The 27898-nt window shown below is 41.1% G+C and overlaps 1 protein-coding gene across 1 annotated transcript; it reads left to right on the forward strand.

Annotated features, from left to right (window-relative positions):
* Positions 1-987: 987 nt before the first annotated feature.
* On the forward strand, positions 988-26907 carry LOC115777336 (B-cadherin-like). Its single transcript, XM_030725213.1, has 18 exons — positions 988-1169; positions 2062-2176; positions 5015-5103; positions 5241-5438; positions 6602-6742; positions 8090-8245; positions 8551-8692; positions 9006-9178; positions 11166-11294; positions 14278-14463; positions 14607-14851; positions 18464-18606; positions 18925-19016; positions 19217-19349; positions 19836-20051; positions 20211-20338; positions 23333-23476; positions 26022-26907. Exons 1-18 carry the CDS (start codon positions 1119-1121, stop codon positions 26235-26237), a joined length of 2697 nt encoding a protein of 898 aa, XP_030581073.1. The 5' UTR covers positions 988-1118; the 3' UTR covers positions 26238-26907.
* The last annotated feature ends 991 nt before the right edge of the window (positions 26908-27898 follow it).

The raw sequence follows: 27898 nt of genomic DNA on the forward strand, positions 1-27898 counted from the left end.
CACACACACACACACACACACACACACACACACACGTTTATGTGTACCTTTCAAAATAAACCAAATAAATATAAAAATAATTGAATAACAGTGTAAGATGTGGAGCAAAGGTGAAGGTGGTGCCACAGCAGTGATTGTGTGGATGACAGCAGCAGCATGAGTGTGTGCGAGGACTGATGGAGGGACAGCAGTGCAGCTACACGGCCCACCAGAGTTCAGCAGGGTTACAGCTTCAGGGACAAAGCTGTTCCTCAGTCTGGTGGTCCTCACCATCTCCACTGAGCTTCTTACTGATTTTCCTTTGATGCTTTCTTCTTCAGGCTTCCATAAAAAACAGAAATTGAAAGCAGAGTCTCCAACAAACAAGATCCGACATGTGGGCTGTCTGCAGTCTGTGTTCCTGGAATCTGATTCAGCCTCAGACATGTTCCCCTCTGTCTGCTGGGTGTTTGGTAGCAGGTTATTAGATAGACATGATAAACCTACTGTGGATTAAAGTTGTTTGTTTTACAGTCTCTTCCTGGCTTATTTAAAGCTTTAAATACTGCAGGTCAACTTCAATGTGCAAAAAGCAAACAGCAAAAAACAGAATAAGTTACTGAATCCTGTTTCTTTCAGATACAGACACAAAACTGAGATCATCACCTTATAAAGTGAATAAAGTTGAATTGTTGGCATTTACATTTGAAGCAAATACTGAAACACAATCAGTTGAGTGTCTGTCTGCTCTAACAGGAAATGGGAGCTCTGAGGGTTTAAATGAGAAGAAACCAAACATGTGTGACCGGACTGGCTTTTGTTTGTGCCTACTGTACAGATGTTAAAGAAGAGACCTGACATAAAAGCAGGTGATGTTATCGTCTTTGATTTCTCCAACCCTAATGAGTAATGATGACCATATCAGGAAACTGGATCCTGCGCACCTGTGGGCTGACGTCATATGCTGAAAGTACCTGAAGCAGAGCTTACTGAGTGCGTTCTCATTTACTGAAACTACCTTCACGGGCGACAGGAAGACTTTAGGAAGAGAGTTCGCAGAGGAATATAATTATTGTTCTTTTCATTTTTTGTTTTCGATCGTCTACTTGCGGGGAATACTAAAAAGAGGATTTAGCCCGATGGGGACCGCTCGGTTCGCGGTTTTTGGTGCTTTCATCGTCGTTTTTCAGGTGAGATTTCCTCCTTTGGTTATAATATTACAGTCGGCGTTCAGTCGATGTTCGTTTCTCTCGTTGTCGATTCTGTTTAAAGTTACAGAAAATAAATGGTGGTTAACTTTAATTATGTGGTTAAATTTGACAACACCGTCTGTGGGCATTAAAAACTTGGGCAGGCTTTAAACCTTTATTATGTGAACTGCTGCACAGCAGACTGGAATTAAGGCTTCCTACACAACTAGTTTAAAAGTGTGTATAAAAATTTGTCTAAACCGTGGAACACACGCAGAACTTTGAATGTGTGTGTATATATATTTTCATATCCCTCCGCCTCGAGCAGTCCGTTATTCGAAGCGAGCCTCGCCCTGATCCGCTGATCACGTTGTCTGCAGGTTAATTTCTGGCCCAGCGTTTCGTGTGCAAATACAGTTGAGCTTCAACTCCGGTCTGATTTGTCTTAGGCATATGGAGAAACAATGTTTTAAAGATTTAAATCATGAAAAGTATTATTTTATTTCTGGTTTCCTTTAGAAAAAAAAAGTCCTATAGCGTATAGACACCTTTTAAGTAATTCACACTACTGTTGCATTTTGATTATTACTTGAAATGCCAGTCATTTTCTTGATTTTCAATTTTCAGCCTTTAAATTGTGTATAATTGCCAGTTCAGTGGCGTTTATGTCTGACCAACAATCCAAAGCAGGAAGACGTTCAGCTTTTGGTGACCAAAGAAAAACCTCAAATCCAGACATTTTCAAAGCTGCAAACATTTAAAATTTGCAGTTTTGGATATAAAAACAATTATATCTAATTATGAGACTCTATGCTCATACATTTTCCTCTTGCTTATAATTAGTCAGTTTACAATTGCAGGTCTAATTGAAACACCTTTCCTCCTCTCCTAGGTCTCAGCACTAGTGATAGCTGAGAGGCCAGCATGTGTGCCTGGGTTTGAGTCAGATCTGCTGGTTTTCAGAGTGTCCAGGCAACACCTGAGGCCGGGCATGAGGCTGGGCAGAGGTAAGAACAGCACAGGAATCTAGGTTACATACACAGGTACTTTGAGTGTTGTTTTTGTTGTTGTTTTTGCTTTTAAAATGTGTTTTGGCCTTTTGTCCACACACAAATATTGTTTTTGTATCACTGAAAATGAAGGTTTAAAAAAAAAGCTCCTGACATGGTATAAATACTAATATATATATATATATATATATATATATATATATATATATATATATATATATATATATAAAAATAAATAAATAAATAAGTAAACTCAGAAAAATCTCCTTTTAAAAGAAAAAAAAAAACCATTTACGTCTGGACTTGGAGCTTCTCTCTTGAAATGAAATGTTGTGGTCTGTGTTTCCAATGCCCAGTGTCATTGCACATGAAAGATTTGTTTGTACAAAGCTGTGGCAGCATGCTACAGCCCTACATGGGATAACTGCTGCTGTAAAGGACTCCACGGGCCCAGATGGCCTTCAGCAGATTAGCTGCTCACATTGTTCTCAGCTGAAACCCAAACATCATCATGTCTCAGCTTGCTCTCGCTCTGCTTCTCTCAAAAACTTTTACCTGCAGGTCAGGGCAGTGTCCCCAAGCCTGTTTTACAGGTTTGGCTATTCAGTGTATTATTGTAGGATCTTTACCCACAATACAAAGCGCCTTGAGGCGACAGTTTGTTGTGATTTGGCGCTATATAAAAAAAATTGAATTGAATTGAATTGAATTGAATTCAAACGGTGTGAAACACTGAAAGAAAAGGAGAACTGTTTTCATTGATTTCTGTTTATATAAAGTAAATTCTCAGTGGACTGAAACTGTTTTTAAAATAAGATGTAGTTATGCATGTTTGCTTTAGCATGAATATTCACTTGTCTTTTATAACTGTCCCCAGAGAACAACTAATTAACCAATTTAATGTTAAGAAAAATTAATTCTGATTAATAAAATAAACACGTGTGCAGATTCAGCTTGTTCAATAATATGTAGGCTGTTCAATTGTTCAGGAGGAAATGCAGACTGAAAGTTCATATTCAGGCATCAAAGGGAACCAAGCATTTATTATAGAAATAAAAGTTTAACCATTAGAGAAAATTTCAAAATTATTAAAAACCATCTCAGACGTATGTTCATGTTTGGCTGCTTTCAGCACTGCTGGTATTTGTTCAGACTTTCTCTCCAATTAATCTTTCAGCGTTAACTTCAAAAGTTGCTTCCTCCAAACCATCAACGTGTTTATTAGTCCCCATTCCTACCATTAATTAATGCTTCAATTACAAATAGTTTGTCATTTTGCGCCTCGTCATGGGAAAATGTCGTTTTCACAACTTTGGCTCGATGACCGGGCATTCAAAGACTGGCTTAACCCTCTGGAGTCCACGGACGCGCTGGCACGTCAAAATGACATCACCGATTTGAGATGACGTAGCACCGGGACGCTGCTGCCATGAATCCAAAGTGCAGACTTCAAACTACGTACCAGTTTTTAAATTACGTTGATAGGCCAAGTAACACAAGAGTTATGTCCAATAATTTATGCCATGCCTTTTCCTGTATATTGTCCTCACCTTCGATGCGCGTTTTGTGCAGAAATAAATGGCAAAAACGTGAGTTTCGTTAACAGGAAGTGCTTGCTAATAAAAACAAAACAAAATAATTCCCGAGAACCCCTTTCCTATTGGTGGAAAAATCTACCATATCAACCAATCAGAAAATTATGCAGTAACACGATGCATTTGGCTGCTGAGGAGCAGGTGAAAAAGCGGTAAAAAAGACACCATTACTGGCAGGTTTTGCCTGTGATGGGCACCTCAGTCTTGTGGAGGACAGAAACTGTTTTTTGAGGTGGCATAAATAATTTGTCTAGCATCTTAATGTGAGTCCTGATTGCTCTGCAAATAGTTGTTCAAAAATACCTGAGGTCTTTCCTGTATTCCTGGATTTTATGTTTTTATGTGATTATAGGTCCAATGTGTTATTACAGTATGTCAAAAATAAAAATAAAAGTAGTCAAAAATGGCCAAATATACCCCGGACCCCAAAGGGTTAAGCCAGTCATGGGGAATGATTGAGAGGCGTTTTGTAAAGTGTGCATAAAAAATATGAATTTGACCTGGAACGGTGTGAGGACGATCAAATCACACCGAGCATCCACCGTTCACCAGCAGCGGATTCGTGTGCAGGGAGCAGATCCCTATTTTGGTTTTTGGTGCTACACAAAGCACCGCAACTGCAACCTTAAGGTCAGCTACGAGCACAAGTATCACTGTCATACTTCAACAGCAAACCAGTATTCCAGTATTTTATTGGAAAATCGTCGGCTTGTGAAACTTGAATTTCATTGCATTTTGTTTATATTCTTAAACAAATTTACTGAGTCTTCTTGAAATGTGTTTGGAATATTAATGTGTATGAGGTCTTAGTCAAGACAAAGTCACAGTTACGCCTTCAAGTAAGTGGGATAAAGTTTTGTCTCTGGTGAGAGATGGGCTATCATCTTACATGGCTCAGTGCTGTGAATCCACCGCCACCCCAAAAAAGGCTGCTGCTCGGTTTCATGCTGGTAGTAAAAATATTGTAGAGGTAGTAAAAATAGATAGTAAAAGGTAGTAAATAGAATTCTAGGATTCCTGTATAAACCCTGTGGATGTAAGCGCTGTGTTTTACATCTATGCTGCCATCCAGAACTAGGAGCAGTCAAGTCATTCAGCTTTTACCACTTTCATGAAGGACCTACAGGTTATTTATCTGGAAGAAACAGTAATGAGTGTGCTTTCCTGTGTGGACTAAAGACTTGCCAGTTCTTTCTCTATATGCACCACATTTGTAATCTGTTTTTCTATCCTTTCCCAGTGCGCTTCACCGACTGCACAGACCGCTCAGTATTTCCTTTCAGCAGTGATGACAGTCACTTTGGCTTAAAGGCAGACGGTGTGTTAATGGTGAGTAGTGTTAACAGACTGGACTGCAAAACTGGAGTTAGTTTAAAAAGTGCAGTAAAGTTTGTGAAGAGTTGCTCTGATGAAGGATGCAGTGCCTGCATGTTGTGTTCCTACTGAGGGTTGTTTTAATCTTCCAGGTAAAGCGACAGGTTGTTCTTCATAAAGGACACCGGACCTTCTTCATCCACTCCTGGGACTCTGAAGGTCACAAAGTAACAGTTCCAGTCAGTGTGGTTCACCCTGAGCATCACCATGGGCACCATCACCATGAAAACCAGATAACCTACAACCATGAGCATCACAGTACTGAAGTGGACTCTGCTAACAGCACAGAGGCAGGTTTAGAGACACTGTTGAATGAAACATGAAGGAAAAAACATTTACATTAAATTTCCCCCTCGTGCTTCATAGTGTGGCAGCTTTTCAAGGAATAGAATAGAAAGCTTTATTGTCATTATACAGGATGTACAATGAGATTGGAGGACCACTCCTGTTCAGTGCCATGCAGTAGAAAGTCACATTTCCTAAAATATAAAATAGAACTTCTAAAAATATACAGAAAATAAAACAATGTATAAAAATATATACATTGTAAAAAAGTATTTACATTTAATAATAAAGATGATGAGTATTACACTAGTGCAGTGGGTCTCAAATGCAGGCCTCATGGCCCGGTGTCCTGCAGGCTTTAGATGTGTCTCTGCTTCAACACACCAGAGTCAAATATAGAAGTCATTAGCAGGACTCTGGAGAACCTGACTGCATACTGAGGAGATGATTCAGCCATTTGATTCAGGTGTGTTGGATCAGGGACACATCTAAAACCTGCAGGACACCGGCCCTCGAGGCCTGGATTTAAGAACCACTGCACTAGTGAATGAATATTGGTTATTACACATTATAGGGGCGATATATATTGATCGGTATGAATAATATTGCACAGAGATGTGGGTGTTGCACAGTTACAGTGGGTGAGTGTGTGAGTTCAGGGTGGTGACTGCTCTGGTGAAGAAACTGTAGCGTGCAAAAAAAGAAAAAAAAAAAATCAACAATCAAACATACAACCAGGGACACAGAATCTTCAAAAAGTTAATGGTGGGAATAAATGAGAAATTGAATCTCTTTGTTCTGCATTGCAGCAGAGTGTACCTCCTTCCTGAAGGCAACAGCTGATACTTTGAAGAGTGCTATCACTCTGAATCCTCTCTGCCTTCTGGGTGGCTCTAACCCTGTACAGGAGGGCAGACTCCTTAACCTCATACCTGCCACTGTGCTACAGTTTCACAATGTTCTCTAACCTCCTTTAATTCTTGAGGGTCAGAAATCTGAACCAACAGATTAAATAAAGTTTGAATTGAATACAAATACATACACTGATGAGACTTTGGCCAAATGGCATCTGTATTTGCATTAAAGTTCTGAGATGTACTGAGACGTCAGTTTCTGAGTGATCTCCACTCCAAGCTTTGGCTGATGAAATGTCTGCATGTTTTCCCAGACTGCAACTGATCCACAAGTGCCTGTTCTGCACTTCCCCAAGTCTGCTGAAGGGCTGAGGAGGAGTAAGAGAGACTGGGTTATTCCTCCACTCAGTGTTTCTGAGAATCACAGAGGACCCTATCCCCTAAAAGTAGCTCAGGTAAGAACTGAATTACCGTGTGATGAATTTGACACTGAACGATATTTAAAATTTTTTTTTTTTTTTTGCACAGGATGTGTCTGTTGTTTCTTCAGTGGTGGTCATTGTGCCCCCCCCCCAGTCCTCCCATACAGTATAAAGTGGGAGGATATTCTCTGTCTGTGAGGTTTTACTTCCAGTCCATAGACTCCAAAACCAAACGGAGTCGAGTCATGAAATTTCCCATATGCATTCTTTACCCTTCAAAGATATGAAACAGGATATTCATATTCCTGGATGTTTAGTACCCTTTGTACACTTGGGCTCCATTTATCTCTAGTGGAGAGTAAACAGTGTCGAGGATTTCAGGCTGTTAATGCTATGATAATATATGCTAATTATATGCAGCCTCTTTCACATGCCTGATTGGCTAAGCCTAATCATGTGATCATATTGTGCTGTTATGGACTGAAATGGAGAAAGTGGAGATTCCCCAAATCTAGCAGCTGACCCCAGTCACTGAACAGCTGGTAGTTGGTACATGGTGAGAAACTGGGGAATCCCAAATATGTGAATACATTAGAAGTATGTTATATCAAGCTTATTGTTATATAAATAGACATTATGTAGTATACACCCTTGTACAAGAGTGCAGTTGGAATTTTCTGATTTACCATGGAAATACTTTGTTTTAGGATGCGGTTACCAAAACATATTTATAGAAATGTTAAAGATTATCACAGAATATCAGTCTCTTACAGTATGCTTAAAATTGTTTAGATGTAATGGGAATTGTTAATATTGAAAAAATATTTTTGCTAGAGTATGGCTAATGTTTCTCACTGTCTATTTAATCTATATACAGATGTATAATTTAAGCTTTAAATAATAAAGGGGTGAGAATATAATCAAACTGTTTATCAGAGGAGGGTCACATGTCTGATCTGCTGAAAATCAGTAAATGGGAAAATATTGGGAATAAAGATGTTTTTGTGTGTTAGAGCTCTGACTACAGTTCAGAAGAGAAGGTTTGAGGTGAGCAGAACAGGATGATGTGGAGTTGAGGGAGGAGAGAGAGCAATGGTGGAGGAGGAGGATGCAGAAGGGGCAGCTACAGAAATGAGGAGGAAGGGATAGTGAGAAATAATATGTACAATTGTCACATAGTTTAAAGAGCTACTTGTGATTTTTTTTTTTAAATGTAAAACTAATTAGTGACACTAAAGCTTATTTAAATATTTTCTATATTTAGGTGTTTATAATGTTTCTCAGGTTTCCCCTTTCTTTAGAACTCTGAGTTTTGCTACACTGTAGACAGTAAGAGTGGTTTAACTCAGTGCTGCTGTTTTTTGTTTTCTTTCTTCCCAGATCCGTTCCAATGAAGATAAAACCAAGAAGATCTATTACAGCATCACTGGTCCAGGAGCTAATCTGCCTCCTGTTAATCGTTTCACCATGGACAGAAACACTGGCAATCTGTATGTCACACAGCCACTCGACAGAGAGGAAACAGCCAAGTACACAGTAAGTTTCCCTCTTTGTCCAGATGTTTTCTAAAGTGTATGTTATGTATGTAGAAAATGAACAGATGATGAAAGTTCCTCTGGTCATTATTCTTGGATGCTGAGATGTTTTTATTTTTGTGAGTTTTAAAAAAGAACACAATCATCTCACAGCATCTAAATGAACTAATATGCTGATAAGAAGTCTCTTCACTCTTGTTTCTACAGTTTTACAAGACACTCAACTTTTGCTTTGATTGAATTGTGTGTAGATTGAATCATTTACAGGTGAATCTGAAACTTTCTGTATTAAAACCTTCTGTGCAGTTTGAAGCACATGCTGTGGGAGACGGAGAAGGAGTCGTTGAGGAGCCCATGGAGATTATAGTCAATGTGATTGACCAAAACGACAACAAACCTCAGTTTATCACTCAGTACAAAGGAGAGGTTCCTGAGGCCTCTGCCGTCGGTATGTATAGAGGATTTAGTTACATTTGTTGACATATTTAACATGCAAACTCATTTTGTTTTATTTTTGTTCCTGTTCTTAATTCTTATCCATATTGGAATTTTCCCCAAGTCCACTATATGTAATGAATTTTAAGATATTAAACTTACAGAAAGATAAAATGACACCAAACTGCACCAGAGATTGTTAGGCTGCAAAGATATTACCAGACCTTTTGCACTGAGTCCATTTTAATTTGGTAAATCTCTTAAATGAAACATTGTGAAGACCGTTAGAAACTTATGCTCCCATTTCTGAATCCCTTCTCCTCCAGGGTTTGAGCTGCTCACGGTTGAGGCCATAGATTTGGATGAGCCAAATACTGACAACTCAGATATCCGCTACCGTATTCTGAACCAGGATCCACAACTGCCCAGTGCCCACATGTTTGAAATCAACTCAATCAGTGGAACCATCAGAGTTGCTGCTGCTGGACTCGACAGAGAGGTGAGCCTTGTTAAACATATTTAACACACGAGTTTCCTTTTACACCCAAGTGCTGAAATGATTTCATAATGACTCAGAGCCAGTAGTAACATTTGTGGCTACAGAGATGGAAGGCAATACATTTGTGGTTTTTCAAGGAATAATCCCATCAGTAATAGTTTTATGCCAACCAACCTGAAACCATGAGCTGAGATTTTTTCTTCAGGGTGATGTTACTGTCAGGCCTCTGGAGAGACTAATTCAGTAGACTGTAAGTTTTTAGGTGTGAGCCACAGACCGGTTTAGTGTTTCCATGTAGTTTCCATGGACCAGCCTTCAAGATGTGGTGGACAAAAGTCAAAATAAAAGATACGACCATAATCAAGTGATATTTTCTAAGTATAATAATAAACATGAACGTATATTAGTATGCAACTCTATCAGCAGCGTCCTTGTAACATCGCGCCACAGCATGAACAACATCCCCTCTGCCCACAGCGCTCTCTGGTTGCCATGGTAACATTTAAACATGCCTTCAAAATAAGAGGCACAAATACAGTAGAAATCGCCTCAGTCAGATTCAAGCCGCCTGTGGAATTTCATCCGACTTGTAAAGAAATCCATCTGAATTGGAAGTCCGATTAAAATCAGATTCTTCCCACTATCCAACAGTTTGGGGTCTAATACCGAATTTCGCTGCAATTACTTCTGCTTCATCTCTGGATTTGCTTCCGCAAATTTTATAATCTCATACTTTTGCTCGTAAGTGCGAGTTTGTAGCTTAGCTTGCCTCCTGCGCTTGCAATGACTGTCTCCAGTGACTGATACTGATATAGACATTAAAGCAAACTCCAGGAGTTGTTGCGCATGAACGAGCCGATGCATGGAAGTGGGTGGACTGGAGCAGAGCAGGGCTGCTAAACTCATTCTGCTTATGGGTCACATTTAGTTGGGAATCATTTACAATGGGATCAGATTTTTCATCCAAGGTATGACGCTGAATCAGTGTGAGCCCTGAGCTTTTTTTCTGACTCATTTTTGCTAGCCTGTGGGTTAGCTGGGTTCGGCACATACATAAATACAAGCTTTGATTTCACATAGTGGCTGCAGAGCCGCGGTGTCGAGCACCTGAGAGTGTCAGCTTGGCTATGTCCGCCTCACTGCTATCCCCGGTGTTGCTAAATATAAATCGTGTGGACTAGTTCTTATATGGCGCTTTTCTACTCTAGGTGAGCACTCAAATATTTAAACAAGTGTTATGTAGGTCAACCAACTGATTTCATTATCCAGGCATGGGAACCAGTGAAGCTTGTGGAGTTTAACTTTAGTGGTGACATATCACATGACCGAGACAAGAGTCTTGACACATCAACAGGGAGTCGTAGACGGATTTAAGAGAGAATCCGCCCATTTTTCAAAATAAAACATATTTCAGACTCAGATAATAAATAAAATGGAAATAATTTAAGTTATTTTTTTTTAAGTGCGACCTGGTACCAAATGACCCACGGACCGGTACCGGTCCGCGGACCAGGAGTTGGGGACCTCTGCCATACAGTAAAGGTTCTCCGCACCCCTGACCACAAAGAGGGTGCTGCAACAAAAACAACCTTGTGATTTAATAGTTAAATTTAAAAAGGTGTGACACAAACTGGAAATAAATTACATTCTCTTTCAAAGTAAAACTTGTGCTTTTAATGCAGAAACCAAGATGTTTCATGAGGCTAAACTTTTACTTTAGAGATTGATATTCTTCTTTTCTGGTTTGCATCACATTTTTCACATTTTGCAGTTTCACTGCTGGTTGGTGAGTGTTTTCTAGACAAGTCAGCAACTTGCAGCTGGTATATTTTAAGTTTGGCCAAGGCTAATATCTGTTAATGCCATCAACTTTGTAGGTATTGGTCTTAAGAAAAAAAGCTGTGTTAGAGGTGTGTAAATTGTTGTCAATGTTTCTTCCTTCCTGTTGATGAGTTGAACTCCCCTAACAGTCCCTGTCTCTTAACAGAAATACCCACAATACACTCTGACAGTAGAAGCAGCAGATATGAAGGGAGAAGGCTTAAGTGGACAAACAAAAGTAATCCTCACGGTGACGGACAGCAATGACAACGCTCCAGTCTTCACTCAGCTGTCTGTAAGTTTGAAGAACTTGTAACTGGAAACTTCCTGTTTAACTGCTGCCTTTACACTCTGTTAAAGCAGAACACATTCAGTCTGCATCTAACTGGCTTATTGATGCTGCACTCACATGTTGGCTCAGCAAAGACCCACAATAGAACAAATTAAGTCCACATGTGCGCACTCTAACACCTGTACAACATGTGCTGCATTTATAAATGACTGCACAGCATTCAATAGCTGACATTAATTAAATTTAAGTACTAATTATTAAACTATAAAATGTAATTGCTCGTGTAGGGTTGCCCCCACCTAGTTGACAGCTAGTTGTCACAGGTGAAAGTTTACTTAGCTGTATATTTTGGGGTTCATCAGGGTGCCCGGGTTTGAGTGCTAGGGCTGAAATAGAATGTGAGCACTGTGGTACTTCGGAGAAATATGAAACTGTGATCATGAAAATATTAATTTTATGTGCATACTAAATTAGCTGGAAATTCATGACACTGGCAAAAGTTTGAATGATTCTGAATGTGTCAAAACAACCAGCAAAGAAACTGTAATGAGCAGCGATGCTGAGTAACTAATGGTAGGCTGCTGATACGTTTCATGATGTGGTGTGTTTGAAGTCGCTGAATGATGGGTGGCTGTTTCACATTCTTGGGGTTTTCTTTCACACTCATGAAATGTGAGATTTCCTGTCTGACATAAAATTGTTATTCAGATTCTTATGTGCAGTTTACACTGCTGCCACCTCTGGCTGATTGTTGCCATGACTTGTGAGTTGTGGCTTTGTTTCCTGTAATAAAAAAATATGTAGATCCACTACGGGAGTCCCCAATAGACAACTAAGCTTTCATTGTGTGTGTCTAAACGTGTCTCAAAAAAGTAAAGAACTTTGTGTTTGGGAAATTATTTGTTTCTTAGGAAAGTCCATTTGTTTATCCCTAATTGCAGGGGCCATTCTGGGATCAAACCTTTAGGGGGGCCCAGCCCCCGGTCATGTCATGCATACACTTCACAGTAACTGATATTAATGGAATGTGCTACTTCCAGATTTTCACATTTGCAAACCTCAATTCAATTGCCTACACATCGGCGGCCGGCACTGTTACCAACTATTGTGCGACTTTTGCTTATATCGGTAAATATACTGTTGCACAGGATTTATGAAGGCGTATATATAAAATGAAGAAATGACTTGTTCTTACATCGTTAATAAAGAATGTATTGTAGCGTCTGTTAAGACGTTGAAGAAGATGGCGAGAGATTGCCAGCAAAAGTTGCTCTGTTATTAACAATTAAATGGTTGCTGTTTGCCGCAACCATGCCAAAAACAACCAAACGGGACTCCCTCTGACTCTCTCTCCCTTCGTGCGCACACATATGTTCAAGGACCACCAACACGGTGGGAAATCACAGAACATCTGCACAGAACCATCAAACTTTAACAGAATCGCTACAATATGAAAGTCACTTTGCCAAAAACTGACTGCAGCTTCTACCATGTGACAGAAATGTTCTTTATGACTCAAAATGAATTGATATCATTCATAAGAGATGATGGTTGAGATATGTTTGACAGATTATAGGCCCACAAGTCATTTACAACAATATAAATACCAGCAATAATTTTTTTGGGCAAATACCAGAAATCACTTTTTGGCATAAGACCGGCTATTCAGATGACAAATCGCTCCACTGCCACTGTGTACAGGGTGGCGATGTGTACATTTACATGCATGCAGTGCAGCACACATTCACATTAAAATTCAAATCAGTTTATTGCATTCTATAAATTCTAATATTTAGGTATATCTGTTAATTACAGGGTGTACCCTGCATCTCGCCCTATGACAGTGCGTCTCACATAGTGGGGCGCGCCCCCTTTTTGGGGGGGTAAAGACCCTACAATAATACAAGTAATTACAATACCAAAGAACCAGGTGAAATTAAATGTCATGAGTAAATATCAACATTTTCTTTGTACGCTTTTTTGGGGTGTCTGAAAAAGAGTACGCTTTGTACGCTCTGGAAAATGTGTATTTGTGAGTCATCCCTAAAATAATAAAGTACATGAGCTCCTTGGCTGGCAAATTCCAGCAGACTAATGGATTTGAAAGCTAAAATTAGCTATTTAGAAAGCAAATATACATAAGCAGACACTTTAAATCCCAGCAATGCCTTCACATTTTCAACAGTTTGCACTTTTTCTATATTTTAGGTGTGAATTAAATCAGCACCACTAAAAAAGTGTCTAAACACCAAATGGTTCCACATTTGTTTGGAAAATGGAAAATTTTATGTGAAGCAACAGAGGATGCTGGTTGCGCCCACATAAACAACCTTGTTTGGTATTGTTTATTAGATTGGATGACTGAAGTCTGAAGAAGACACATTGGCAATTTAACAAGTTATTCATTTAACAAACAGGGGGCCAGGCACCACCACCTCATGCTGGTCACCAGCTTGGTGTCACACTGGGATGGCTTCCCATTCTTCAGTCAGCAATCATCCAATAAGAATCAATAGCAGAGTAAGATGTTTGGTATTGACGTAGAAGATTTGGCAAGTTTTTCATGGATGCAGCCCACATACTCTGCTGCTCAACCCACCAATGCATTTCCCTTACCCATGTGGCTCCATTTAAGGGGAAATAAACGGGCTTTATAAGACTTATTGCCAATAAGTATTGTTACACCAAAGAAATAACTGAACACAAATTTCCTTACTTTTTGTGTGAAGTTTGTTGTACAGGGAATACTGAGTCTATTCTATCTGAATAGAGTACAGCACATGTAAAATGTTCTGATGCATTTAAAAAGCAAATTTGAAGCATGTTGAATTCATTTTATTCAAAGCAATTCCAGAACTGAGCAGTAATTAATGAACATAATATGATAGAACCGACGACAAAACAAAGCCATTATGCTCTTCATTCCCACTAAGGAGGTTTTTTTTTTTTATTTTCATGCTTTAACCCATCTCTTATTTTCTCACAGTATAATGCACTGGTGGAAGAAAACAAAAAGGATGTTGAGGTTGTTAAGATGTCAGTAACAGATGGTGATGAACCCCAGTCTGCAGCCTGGAATGCTGTGTTCAAGATCATCAGTGGTGATCCTGAAGGACTTTTCACAGTCAAAACAGGACCTAACAAACAGGAAGGAATCATTTCTACTGCCAAGGTGGGAAGAAAAACAGGAATTCATTGATGCTGAACATCTCCCAATATTATCAGTGGATATTTGCTGTTTTTGATGGAGGCATTTTCTGTGATTAGTTACAATTTAAGAAAAATCTGTCATCACTCTCATGGTCACCCCCACAGGAGCTGGACTTTGAGAGGAGCAGCAAGCACACTCTGTTGGTTACAGTGGAGAATGAGGTTCCTTTTGCTGTTCCAGTCACCACTTCCACGGCCACAGTGGTGGTGAGTGTGAAGGACGTGAATGAAGCTCCAGTCTTTGATCCAAAGGAGAAGCTTGTGGTGAAACCAGAGAACCTTGCTGAGAACCAAGATGTGGTGCAGTACACCGCTTCAGACCCTGATACTGCACGCAAGCAGACAGTCTCGTAAGTCACACTGGGAGAAAATGCCTCGTTTGAACAACGTTCTAGAGAACATGTACCACTGACCTCACAAGTACAGCAGTTTCTCTAAAAAACTGCACCTAACAAGGTGACAGTGGTTTGAAATTTCTCAAATGAAGTTTCCAAAGTGTGTCACATTTCCCTGTTACAGAAACATTAAATTTGCAGGTGGTATTTTTAAGTGAGGAAGAAGTGATATTGAGATTTGTATTGTAAATCAGTTTGGTTGCAGTTTCCTTTCACTTGCTCAGCATTGTTTCTTTATTGTTGGAGATAAACTTCACAGTAGCATCTTTTGCTCTTCATGTGTTTTGTTGAAGGGGGAAAAATATATATATTTCACTTCTGGCATGAAGAAAACCTGGGACTGTTTATCAGTGAGATCAGCATCAAACCACTGTTAACCTCGTTCACACAGCAATAAATGATTTGGCTTTTTTTTTTCTTGCTCCAGCCTCTGACGGGGACGGTCGCATTCTATCTCTCTCCCTGCCCTCCCTATCTTTCCTGCTTGCTGCTTGCTGTGAGAGCGTCTCTTGCACACTGTTCGAATAAGAATAAGATTGAGAGCAATATGGATTTGGCAAACTGGGCCTTCAAGACCATGGATCGAATTTTTTCCACTATGAGATCTGGGAAAGGGGAGCCTGCGTGTCCGAGTGGAACAGACCCGGTTGGATACGTCATCGACTCTTGGAGCTCGTGGAGACCTGTGTGCTTCTCGGCCCTAGAGGTGGAAGACGTGGAAGACGCTTACATATTTGGCTATCTGGTAGCGGTATCTTTTCTGTTTGGGCTTGGAGGATACCTGATTTACCGTGAAATCAAGAAAACCTGGACGGCAGTTCGACATCTGCAGAGGCTGCCGACCCAGGTGGATGGGCTGACCAGAATGGTACAGACTCAGACTCAAAGCCTGATGAACCTGAGCCGTAGACTTGGGGAGTAGCAGGTGAGAGGGGTTCGATCTGGAGATAAGGTACGGTTCTGCTCAGTGAGGACGGTAACTAATGAATTTGGATTATTGGATTTATTGAATGGTTTCCCAGTGAGACTGAAGGCTGTTGAAAAAACAAGCAGCCTGTTCCAAAACAACACCTGCATTATCAGAATTCGGCTCCCTAGCCGGCCTTGGCTGGCAATCATATCTCTCCAGAACTATGTGTGAAGGCCGCTATCCCCCTCAGCCCTCTCTGTGATTTGTGAAGCTGGATCTGGTGTACCAAGGCTGCTGATGAACTTCCATCACTATCAGCAAACTGTTTGCCTGGGAGCTGGCATCTGGGCTCCACAATGCCCCCACCCTCTCGTCTCCGTCTGCGTCCCCTCCTGACCCTGACCCTACCCACCATACTGCTATCCCGGCTTTATATGTGCAATATGCTTTTTGCTGAGGTGTTTTTTGGAACCTCGTAAGGTGTTCTTTATGAACACAGTATGAGATGATTTTTTTGAACCTAACTATCCCAATGTATCTCTTTCTGTCTCTCTGCTAAAGGTAGCGCCGTTGTGGAACGGTTGCATGACCTCAGACATCTGTCCCCCCCTGTCTGTGTTATGTTTTTGTTTTGGATGGATGTTCTGTTAACTGCAATTTCCCCATTTGTGGGACTAATAAAGGCATTCTTGAATTTCTTGAATTTACAGTCATTCATAAAGAGGTGGATCTGAACATTTGAAGGTGAAACTGTTTGCGTGTGTGTAGCTTGACAAAAGTCACTTGTTTGATTCCAGCTGCAGATGGTAATCACTTCAGGTTTGCATATATGTCTGTATATTAGGGGTTTTAATCCCAGCCAGAGCATGAATGCTAGACTCCCCAAGCTACCCAAGCCTACCTCACAATATGAGCGAGGAAAACAACTGAAGCCATACTGGTTCAGACGTCGCCCGGATTAACAAGGTCCACGTCAGGTGTCGAGGAACCAAGGCATACTGACAATAAGTGGGCTACTGGAACTAGAAGGATACGGCACAAGTGGACATGAGATGAGAATTGCGAACTGTTAGAATGTTACTACACATGTAATCCCAGTGAAAGGGTTTACATGAAGAGGATGTGGGACACATGGATTCTTCGACACCCAACATCCAGACTGACATCGAAACAAGTCATAGCCCAGTGTTCCAACATCTGCAAGAAGAAACTGCTACCACAGGTTGACAAGGTACAACACACTGCAGCAAGGGTAGGATCTTCTCCACACTCCCAGATTAGGCTCCAAGAACAAACGGGTACATCGAATGCAAGAGCAGCTGACCTGAAAGAAGATCATAGCTTAGCTGGAAACCTGGACCACATACCCTCTGAAAGTCTACCAGAAGATGCAAATGCAGCAATACGGACTTTGAAACCAACCAGCTGATATATGCCATGGCAGCAGTGATCCTTGAGATACTTGGTTATAAGATGAACAGCCACAAAGAGCAGTACCCTCCATGGAAAAGACTAGAGGCTAAGATCAAGGCAGCACAGAGGGAAGTTAGCCAGCTATCAGAGCTGCAGAAAAGTCTGAAAAGGGTGCCTACGAAGTACAACAGGCTGTTTGTACCTGGGGCCTTAGAGACTGCCAAGCAAAGACTCTCAACCTTGGCTAACCACCCCCACCAAGGCTGGAGATAGAGGAGAAGGATGCAACACACAACACCAATACTCAGTGGATGCTTGATTTAAGAGCAGACTGCAGTGACCATCACAGTGGCAGAAATCCAGGAAAGAGTCTCTCACATTGAAGAGCTGGACAGCACCAGGCCCTGACATGGTTCACACCTACTGGCTAAAGAAGCTAACTGCACTCTTTGAGCACCTGTCAGCACAAATGACACACCTGGAATGGTTGACCAGATGGTCTTGGTCCCCAAGGATGCGTGCAGTCTTATTTATTAATTTTGTCAGTTTAGTTATTTCAGTGATCAGTGTGGATTTCTGTCAAAAAGGGTACCAACAGTTTTTGTTCATGTCTATATATCCACTTTCTCTCATCCAAATATAAATATACTACACAAATATTTCTCTGAAAAACAAACCGAAAAATGATTCCATTGGTTCACTGAAATGTACCAAAAGTAGAACTTGGAGCTTCTCAGCTCAAAGGGCAAGAGGCAGAGTACACTCTGGACAGGTTGCCAGTATCACACAGCCAACACAGACACAACTATTCACTCTGACCTACACCTACGGACAATTTAGAACCACCAATTAATCTAACATACAGGTCTTTGTACTGTGGGCAAAAGCTGTAGTAGGGAGAGAGAAATGCAATGTCCACACAAACCCCAGCTGGCCATCTGTAACTATTATACTGAATAGTTTTACACTCTAATTGCCCACTTGGTTTATTTATAAGAGCCCCAAACATGATGCATTAGTCTGACATTTTCTTATCTTCTACTGGTTACATCTTGAAAAGTATTTAGTGTGAACCCTGTAACACTTTGTGTGTAATTGCAGCTAACGTGCCGCTGTGTATTTAGCCTGAGATGAAAAAAGTAAAGGATAAAGTGTCACTGGGCCACATTGTGAAACATGCTAATTGGGATCATCCTGCCTGCACAGTATTACCATCTTTCTGTGACTGTCTCATCAATGTACAGGTACAAGATGATCAGTGACCCTGCAGGCTGGCTGAATGTGGACAAGGACACAGGCCTAATTAAAGTGAGAAGATCCATGGACAGAGAGTCCCCCTTTGTCATAGACAACAGATACATCGCAAGAATTGGTGCATATGATAATGGTAGGTGGGAGGCGAGACTGACGCAGACTATCATTTTACTGAGACACTGATATCATTTAGTTGATCACTTATGATTGTGCTGGAATTTATGTTGAGAAAAAATGAATTCCACACTAACGACCTTTCCTGGGACGGTCATAGCTAATAACATTGTAGCACTTAATTGTCTTTTTTTTTGTTTGTTTTTTAAGTTTGTCAGTTATATAAGAATGAGAAGTCCAGAGGATCTGTGGGCATTAATATGGACTTGATCTCACTTTGTTGATGGAACCTTCCTCTTAATAAATGTTGTTCTCCTGATGTCTGTTCTGTGACCAGATGCAGTCCCAGCTACAGGAACTGGTACTCTGATCATTGAGCTGGAAGATGTCAATGACAATGCTCCCACCATTGATCAGCGTGAAATCCAGGTGTTGTAATTCCCACTAGCTCAGCAGCTGTTTTGTGTCTAATTGTGGTGCAGAATGGGTGTGTTTGTAAATCCCATCCTGATCCCGTCCTGTACCGACTTCAGGATGGGATCAGATAAAAAGTGGAACCAAGTGTGCAGTCATGTGATACAGCACATCAGCATAAAGAAAAGCTTCACTGTGACCTTGTGTTTCCTCAGGTGTGTAACAAGGACACAGTTCCTCAGCTGCTCTCAGTAACAGATAAAGATGGACCAGAATTTGCGGCTCCATACTCAGTGTCTCTACAGGGCTCGTCGAAGGCCAACTGGATCGCTAGGATGAATGGAACCAGTATGTACACTGTGGACATGAGACGAGCATAAACTGATGCTATCCAACCAGATTTTTTAAATTCATCACTTGTGTTCTGATGACATAATGAAAATATTTTGTGCATTGTGTCCTTGGGCAAGACACTTAAACCACATTGCCTAACGGTAGCGCTGGTCTCTGGCTGCATGACCGCAGATGCTCGTCTCTTAATGAGTGATCTGGAACCATCATTTCGTTGTGCGCACAATTGATGAGTTCAAACTAACATCTAAAGATTAAAGTTTAGGTCACACAGTTTTCTTCACTGAGGTTAGAGTGATTGGTGTTCAAGTTAGAGGACAGTGAGTGCTGCCAGAGAAGAATTAAAAAACCCTAAAGCAGCATATGTACAGGGAAAAAAAAAAAAGCTTTAATGAGGTGTTAAACTTTGGTGAAAATTAGACAAAATGACAAAAATGAATCAATACAGGGCTGTAAAGTAAATTTTCTGCTGTCTTGTTTCAGGAACAGGCATCATCCTGACTTTATCCACTGAGCTGCCCAGTGGAGAGTACAGTGTGTTACTGAGAGTGGGAGATAAACATGGCCTGGAGCAGGAAAACACCATCAAAGCCAAAGTGTGTGACTGTAAGGGAGCAGAAGTGACGTGCACTGATCGTGCTATAGGGGGCACCAGCCTGCCCCTTATCCTGGGAATACTTGGAGCCATCCTGCTGCTTGGTGAGCTGCGATGGATTGAAGGATGCTTCCCATATTTTCAGGGATATCTTTTTTTCTGGGGTGTTACATTTACATTTGTGACCTCAGGACAGTGCATCTCTTTACTTTCCAGCCAAGTAGGATTTTGTTTGTGTGCTTAACTTTGTGCTCTGTGTCCAGCGCTGGTGATGCTAGCACTGCTGTTTGCAAGACAGAAGAAAGAGAAGAAGGAGCCGCTGCTGCAGGATGATGGCATCAGAGACAACATCTATTACTATGATGAAGAGGGAGGTGGAGAAGATGATCAGGTAAATGATGGACTTCAGCTCTGGTTATAATCAAAGCTGCACCCAAAACCCTCAGGAGCAGAAAACCTTGGAAGTGATGTCAGTGTGTTTATTGGAGTGTTTCAGCTCTTTGAGTTTAAATGTGTTTCCACTCCAGTTATCAATTCAATTCAATTCAATTCAATTCAATTTTATTTATTTAGCGCCAAATCACAACAAACTGTCGCCTCACGGGGCTTTGTATTGTGGTAAACGACCCTACAATAATACATATAAAACCCAACAGTCAAAACGACCCCCTATGAGCAGCACTTGGCGACAGTGGAAAGGAAAAACTCCCTTTTAACAGGAAGAAACCTCCAGCAGAACCAGGCTCAGGGAGGGGGGGTCATCTGCCGCGACCGGTTGGGCTGAGGGGAGAGAAAGACATGCTGTGGAAGAGAGCCAGAGATTAATTTCAATTAATGGTTAAATGCAGAGTGGAGTATAAACAAAGTAAATAAGGTGAATGAGAAGAAACAGTGTATTATGTGAACCCCCCAGCAGACTAGGCCTATAGCAGCATAACTAAGGGAGGGCTCAGGGTCACCTGATCCAGCCCTAACTATAAGCTTTATCATAAAGGAAAGTTTTAAGCCTAATCTTAAAAATAGAGAGGGTGTCTGTCTCCCGAATCCAAGCTGGAAGCTGGTTCCACAGAAGAGGCGCCTGAAAGCTGAAGGCTCTGCCTCCCATTCTACTCTTAAGTATCCTAGGAACCACAAGTAAGCCAGCAGTCTGAGAGAGAAGTGCTCTGTTGGGGTGATATGGTACTATGAGGTCTTTGAGATAAGATGGTGCCTGATTATTCAAGACCTTGTAGATGAGGAGAAGGATTTAAATTCTATTCTAGATTTAACAGGGAGCCAATGAAGAGAAGCCAATATGGGAGAAATCTGCTCTCTCTTTCTAGTCCCTGTCAGTACTCTAGCTGCAGCATTTTGGATCAGCTGAAGGCTTTTCAGGGAGCTTTTAGGACAGCCTGATAATAATGAATTACAATAGTCCACCCTAGAAGTAATAAATGCATGAATTAGCTTTTCAGCATCACTCTGAGAAAGGATGTTTCTAATTTTAGAAATATTGCACAAATGCAAAAAAGCGGTCCTACATATTTGTTTAATATGTGCATTGAAGGGCATATCCTGGTCAAAAATGACTACAAGATTTCTCACAGTGTTACTGGAGGCCAAAGTAATGCCATCCAGAGTAAGTATCTGGTTAGACACCATGTTTCTAAGATTTGTGGGGCCGAGAACAAGAACTTCAGTTTTATCTGAATTTAAAAGCAGGAAATTAGAGGTCATCCAGGCCTTAATATCTTTAAGACATTCCTGCAGTTTAACTAATTGATGTGTGTCATCTGGCTTCATTGATAGGTAAAGCTGAGTATCATCTGCATAACAATGAAAATTGATGCAGTGCTTTCTAATAATACTGCCTAAGGGAAGCATGTATAATGTAAATAAAATTGGTCCTAGCACAGAACCCTGTGGAACTCCATAATTAACCTTAGTGTGTGAAGAAGACTCCCCATTTACATGAACAAATTGGAGTCTATGAGATAAATATGATTCAAACCACTGCAGTGCAGTACCTTTAATACCTATAGCAAGCTCTAATCTCTGTAATAAAATGTTATGGTCAACAGTATCAAAGCTGCACTGAGGTCCAACAGGACAAGAACAGAGATGAGTCCACTGTCAGAGGCTGTAAGAAGATCATTTGTAACCTTCACTAATGCTGTTTCTGTACTGTGATGAATTCTGAAACCTGACTGAAACTCTTCAAATAAACCGTTCCTCTGCAGATGATCAGTTAGCTGTTTTACAACTACTCTTTCAAGAGTCTTTGAGAGAAAAGGAAGGTTGGAGATTGGCCTATAATTAGCTAAGACAGCTGGGTCACTGATGGCTTTTTAAGTAGAGGTTTAATTACAGCCACCTTGAAGGTCTGTGGTACACAGCCAACTAATAAAGACTGATTGATCATTTTTAAGATTGAAGCATCAATAATTGGAAAGACTTCTTTGAACAGTCTAGTAGGAATGGGATCTAATAAACATGTTGCTGGTTTGGAGGAAGTAACTATTGAAGTTAACTCTGAAAGATCAACTGGAGCGAAAGAGTCTAAACAAATACCAGCAGTGCTGAAAGCAGCCGAACATGAAGATGGTCTTTGAGATGGTTATGAATCATTTTTTCTCTAATGTCTAAAATTTTGTTGGTAAAGAAATCCATGAAGTCACTACTAGTTAACGTGAAAGGAATACTCGGCTCTACAGAGCTCTGACTCTTTGTCAGCCTGGCTACAGTGCTGAAAACAAACCTGGGGTTGTTCTTATTTTCTTCAATTAATGATGAGTAGTAAGATGTCCTAGCTTTACAGAGGGCTTTTTTATAGAGCAACAAACTCTTTTTCCAGGCTAAATGAGCATCTTCTAATTTAGTGAGACGCCATTCCCTCTCCAGCTTTCGGGTTATCTGCTTTAAGCTGTGCGTTTGTGAATTATACCACGGAGTCAGGCACTTCTGATTTGAAGCTTTCCTTTTCAGAGGAGCCACAGTATCCAAAGTCATACGCAGTGAGGATGTAAAACTATTGAGGAGATAATCGACCTCACTGGGAGCAGAGTTTAGGTAGCTGCTCTGTACTGTGTTGGCACTGAAGAGCATAACAATGAAGGAATTAGATCCTTAAACTTAGTTACAGCACTTTCAGAAAGACTTCTACTGTAATAAAACTTATTCCCCACTGCTGTGCAATCCATTAAAGTAAATGTAAATGTTACTAAGAAATGATCATTACATTGTTAAAAAGGCTCAAATCATATTTGTTGTATTTCAGTGATTTGGCTCATTTTTAGTGATAGAAATGTGGCAGAATAGAGAACAGGCCTAATGCAGTTAGTGGATTACAGAAGTCCAGCAAAAGTATTCCATGTAACAACTGCATCATTAAATCACTTTCCATCAGGACTATGATCTGAGTGTTCTCCACCGTGGTCTGGACAACCGGCCCGAGGTGTTCAGGAATGACGTGGCGCCAAACTTCATGCCTGCTCCTCAGTACCGGCCTCGGCCTGCCAACCCAGAAGAGATCGGCAACTTCATTGATGATGTGAGTGAAAGACTAAAGCTCACTGAAACATAATCCAGCATGGTTACAGTGTGTGCCTCCTGTGGAACTGGGTGTTCACAAGTGCGTGTGGCACCGTGACACTCTAAGTCTCAGGTCGATGATGGGGTGTTTCTTTGGCTCGGCTGTTTCAGAGTAAAACTTGAAGTCATATCCTGTCATAACAGGGACCAGACGGTGTCCTCCGGTTGTGGGGATCACACTACTCCGTCTCCTGGAAAGGTCTATGCCAGGATACTGGAGACAAGAGTCCTCCTTTCCATTGTCAAATTGAGGAGGAACAGTGTGGTTTTTATCCTGGTCATGCAATGCTGGGCCAGCTCTTCCTCCTCTTGAAAATATCCAAGTGTGCCTAACTAGTTTACATGTGCTTTGTCACACTTGGAGAAGGCATTTGACCACATACTTTGGGGGGGGGTGACCTGTGGGCAGTTATATCAGGTATCTTGGGGTGGCAGGGGCTCAGGAGGTAGAGTGGGTAATCTACCAATCTGAAGGTCACTTCCCGACTCCTCCAGTCTGCATGTTGAAGTATCATTGGGAAAGATACTGCACCCTGAGTTTCCCCAATACATCCCGCTGTGTGTGTGTGTGTGAAGACAAGGTGAGAAAAGCACTTGTATGTGTGTAAGATTGGGTGAATGAAGCTAGTGGTGAAAGGCACTCTGAGTGCTCAGAAGCTCTTTAAACAGATGTGGACAGAATTGTTGGAACCGTTCTGTTAAAGGCAGAAAAACCCACAATGGCCACAGAAACGACAAAAGAAATTCACTGAGAATTACCTACTGAAAGTCAGACATCACCTTTGAATTGTGATTCAACAGAATAATAAAAAAAAGAACTAATGAAACTGATCTGGGTAAAAATGAAGGCACCCTTAAAAAAAGACCATAGGGATGTGTTAAACTCAGGTGTGTCCTGCAGCATCACAGGTGTGTTCTGACTTGTAATCGGTCAATCTGCCTATTTAAAAGGTGAAAAAGGGTCACTGTGCTGTTATCATGGTGTGTACCACACTGAACAGAAAGCTAAGGAGAGAGCTGTCTGAGATGAGACAATTATTGACAAGCATATTAAAGATAAAGTCTACATGACCATCTCCAAGCAGCCTGATGTTCCTGTGACTACAGCTGCATATATCATTGATGTCTAATGTCCACGGGACTGTAGCCAACCTCCCTGGACGTGACCACAAGGAAAATTGATGCCACATCGAGGAGAGTTAATACAAATGGTAACTACAGAGCCCAGAACAACTTCCAGAGAGATTAGAGATGAACTCCAAGGTCAAAGTACATCAGTGTCTGATCGCACCATCCATCGCTGTTTGAGCCAAAGTGGACTTAATGGAAGACGATCAAGGAGGACGGCGCTGTTGAAAGCGAATCATAAAGGGAGAATGAAATTTGTCACCATGCATATTGACAAGACACACAGCGTCTGGGAGAATGTCCTTTGGACAGATGAGACTAAACTGGAGCTTTTTGGCAAATCACATGAGCTCTGTTTACATATGCAGAACTGAAGCCCACAAAGAAAACACTGTACCAACTGTGAAACCTGAACATCAGGGGACAATGAAATCTGAAGATGATCAAGAGCAAAATGTCCTGCCCAGTGTCAGAAAGCTTTCTCAACTGCAGGTTGTGGATAATGAGCCAAAACACAACTAAAAACAGCCAGAAAGAAGAAAACGCTGGACTATTCTGAAGTGGCCTTCTGAGAGCCCTGCTCTAAATCCTACTGAACATCTAAAGGAGCTGAAACATGCGGTCTGCAGAACATTTTGTCCAAGCCAGTTTGATTATTTTTAAATAATTCTGTTGAACCACAATTCAAAAGCAATGGCTGGTTTCCATTAGTTAATTTTAAGTATTTTTTTTTAATTATCAGTTTCAAGTTATATCAGTGACCATTGTGGGTTTTTCTGTCTCTATAAGAAGGGTACCAACAACTTTGTCCATGTCTGTAAGTAGCAGCCATCACTGATCCAACTTATTGCTATGAGTCATTTGGTCTACCCACAGTCAGAGTCCACAGTTCTGGCAGTAAGTCACACTTGTTCTCGGTGGGTGAGACTTCACCAGGGTTGCCCTTTGGCACCAATTCCGCTCATTATTTATGAGTTCAGTCATTTGGTAGGGACTCGGAGTAGAACCGCTACCCCTCCATATCAAAGCAAGCCGGCTGAAGTGGTTCAGGTATCTGACTAGGATTCCTCCTGGGTGAGGTGCTCCAGGCATGTCCTACCAAGAGGAGGCCAAGGACACCCTGGAGAGATTACGTCTCTTTGGTGTTCCTCTGGATGAGCTGCAGGAGGTGGCTGGGGAGAGGGAGTACTGGGCATCTCTGCTTAAGCTACTCTCCTGACCCGGCCCCAGATTAGCAGCAGAGGATGGATGGACGTCATGTCTGTGCTTTAATAACTTCCACGTTCATTATTCTTTGTTATTCCAGGTTATGTAAGGTAGCTGAAACACGTCATGTAAAATTACTATTAAATGAAAACATGTTCTCTGCTCCTCAGAACCTGAAGGCAGCAGACAACGATCCCACGGCGCCCCCCTATGACTCCCTGCTGGTGTTTGACTACGAGGGGGGTGGCTCTGATGCAGGAAGCCTCTCGTCTCTGAACTCGTCAGGCAGTGGAGACCAGAACTATGACTGCCTCAATCAGTGGGGCCCCCGCTTCAAGAAACTGGCCGACATGTACGGAGGAGGTGAAGATGATGACATGCTGTAAACGCGCCGTGTGGCTGCGTTTGTTTAATATGTGAAAGCAAGCCAAGAAAGCGACTTTCAGCTACACATTAGTGGGACGCTTGTTTCTGTTTGTGTGTATTGTGGTTTGCCTTTTCACTGCAGTCCCATTAGCAGGTATCAGCCAATGCTCAGAAGCCAAAGGATGAGTTTTTGTTTTTTAAAAATCCATGAGTTGTTTTGAATGCTTCGTCTCTGAATGCCTTTTTTACATCCCCGTTTGACCTGTAGGCTAAAGGCTAAAATGCTTTGTTACTTTTCTGTTGAATGAGTGCTGGAGCCACAGTGCACATATTTGAATCTGCTGGAGCTTTCTGGGTGATGACAGAGACTCAGAGGTTTGTCAGTCACACTGAAAATATTTGCTTATACTAGCAAACATGTTTCTGTTTGTTCTGTAGGGTTTGTGCTGTTTTCCATTTGTTTATAAAGTAGAAATGATCAAATCCAGGAAGCTTCGCAGTGCCACAGCACCCTTTGACCTTGTGCTCAGTGAGTTATGAATAAATGCTTTTTAAAATTGTTTCTCAGGCATCTGTTCAGTAAATGTCTTTATTACAATGCTTTGTCAGAAACAAAATCTTAGAGGTACTTTATTATAAATGCTTTGTGAAATCAGGGTTTTTTTCTTCATTAAAATTGTCTTAATACAACAGTGGATTTGTGTGTCTCTAATTTCACTGTTTATTACTAACTGCATTAGACTTTGGAAGATAGCTATAGATAGATAATAAAAAATTCCCTTTTTACAGTTATATGAATGGGAGCTTAAAGTGCAAACTCCTAACTTGAATGTTGGGGCTGAAATGTATTTGTTTATATCAATATTAAAATGTTTACATCCTTTATGAAGACTTCTTTTTAATGCTGGGACATAAAGGGTTTTCTCCTGAAGCGCTTTACTGCACTGAGGACAGCTGTTTGTGGGTTTTCTACCTTTGTTGCTCTTGAAGGCAAAACTCATGTAGTTCAGACTGAAATCAGGTGCTCCTGGGTTACTTTCACAGCATCTTTTGGGATTTGTTAATTTATTCTGACATGCTGTCCAATGTTGCATACAGGAAGTTAACCTCTCCACACTTGTTGGAGCTTATAAATGTTAGCCATATCTAGTGTGGTGTTCCTTATAAAGTGAGTTTGCAATTCGGATTTTCATAGAATAGAAAATTAGTGAAACCTGTAAGCTCTATGGAAGCATCTACACGCTTGCTAAGGTGAATCATAACTTTGGCACAGTAGGAGACTATTATATTCTCCACTAGGTGGCAGCAGTGACTAATGCGGATTCCCAGACCAATGCTGATGTCTTCAGCACTCTAATAATTTGCCTTTGATCCAAAGTAAAACACATTAACATTTTACTTACGTGTGTAGTAGGCCTCTTTGTCTTGCTCAGCAAAGGAGGCTGATTCAAGACAGCCCTCCATGCTATATATGTGCAGTAAATGTACCATTGGTAAGTGTATTTTAAAGTTTGCATCTTTGTATGGACTTGTGTGCAGTGGTATTGGGAGGTGATCACTTGGGGGTCACTTGGCATGTCCAAGATGGTGATGTGTAAAAATGCTCAACATGACTTCACAAACCTCGATATGTTTTCACAGCATGATGGTGTTCCTCTGACTGATCCAGTGTCGCACATGA

The sequence above is a fragment of the Archocentrus centrarchus genome, unplaced genomic scaffold, assembly GCF_007364275.1.
Source record: "Archocentrus centrarchus isolate MPI-CPG fArcCen1 unplaced genomic scaffold, fArcCen1 scaffold_50_ctg1, whole genome shotgun sequence".
Classification (NCBI taxonomy): domain Eukaryota; kingdom Metazoa; phylum Chordata; class Actinopteri; order Cichliformes; family Cichlidae; genus Archocentrus; species Archocentrus centrarchus.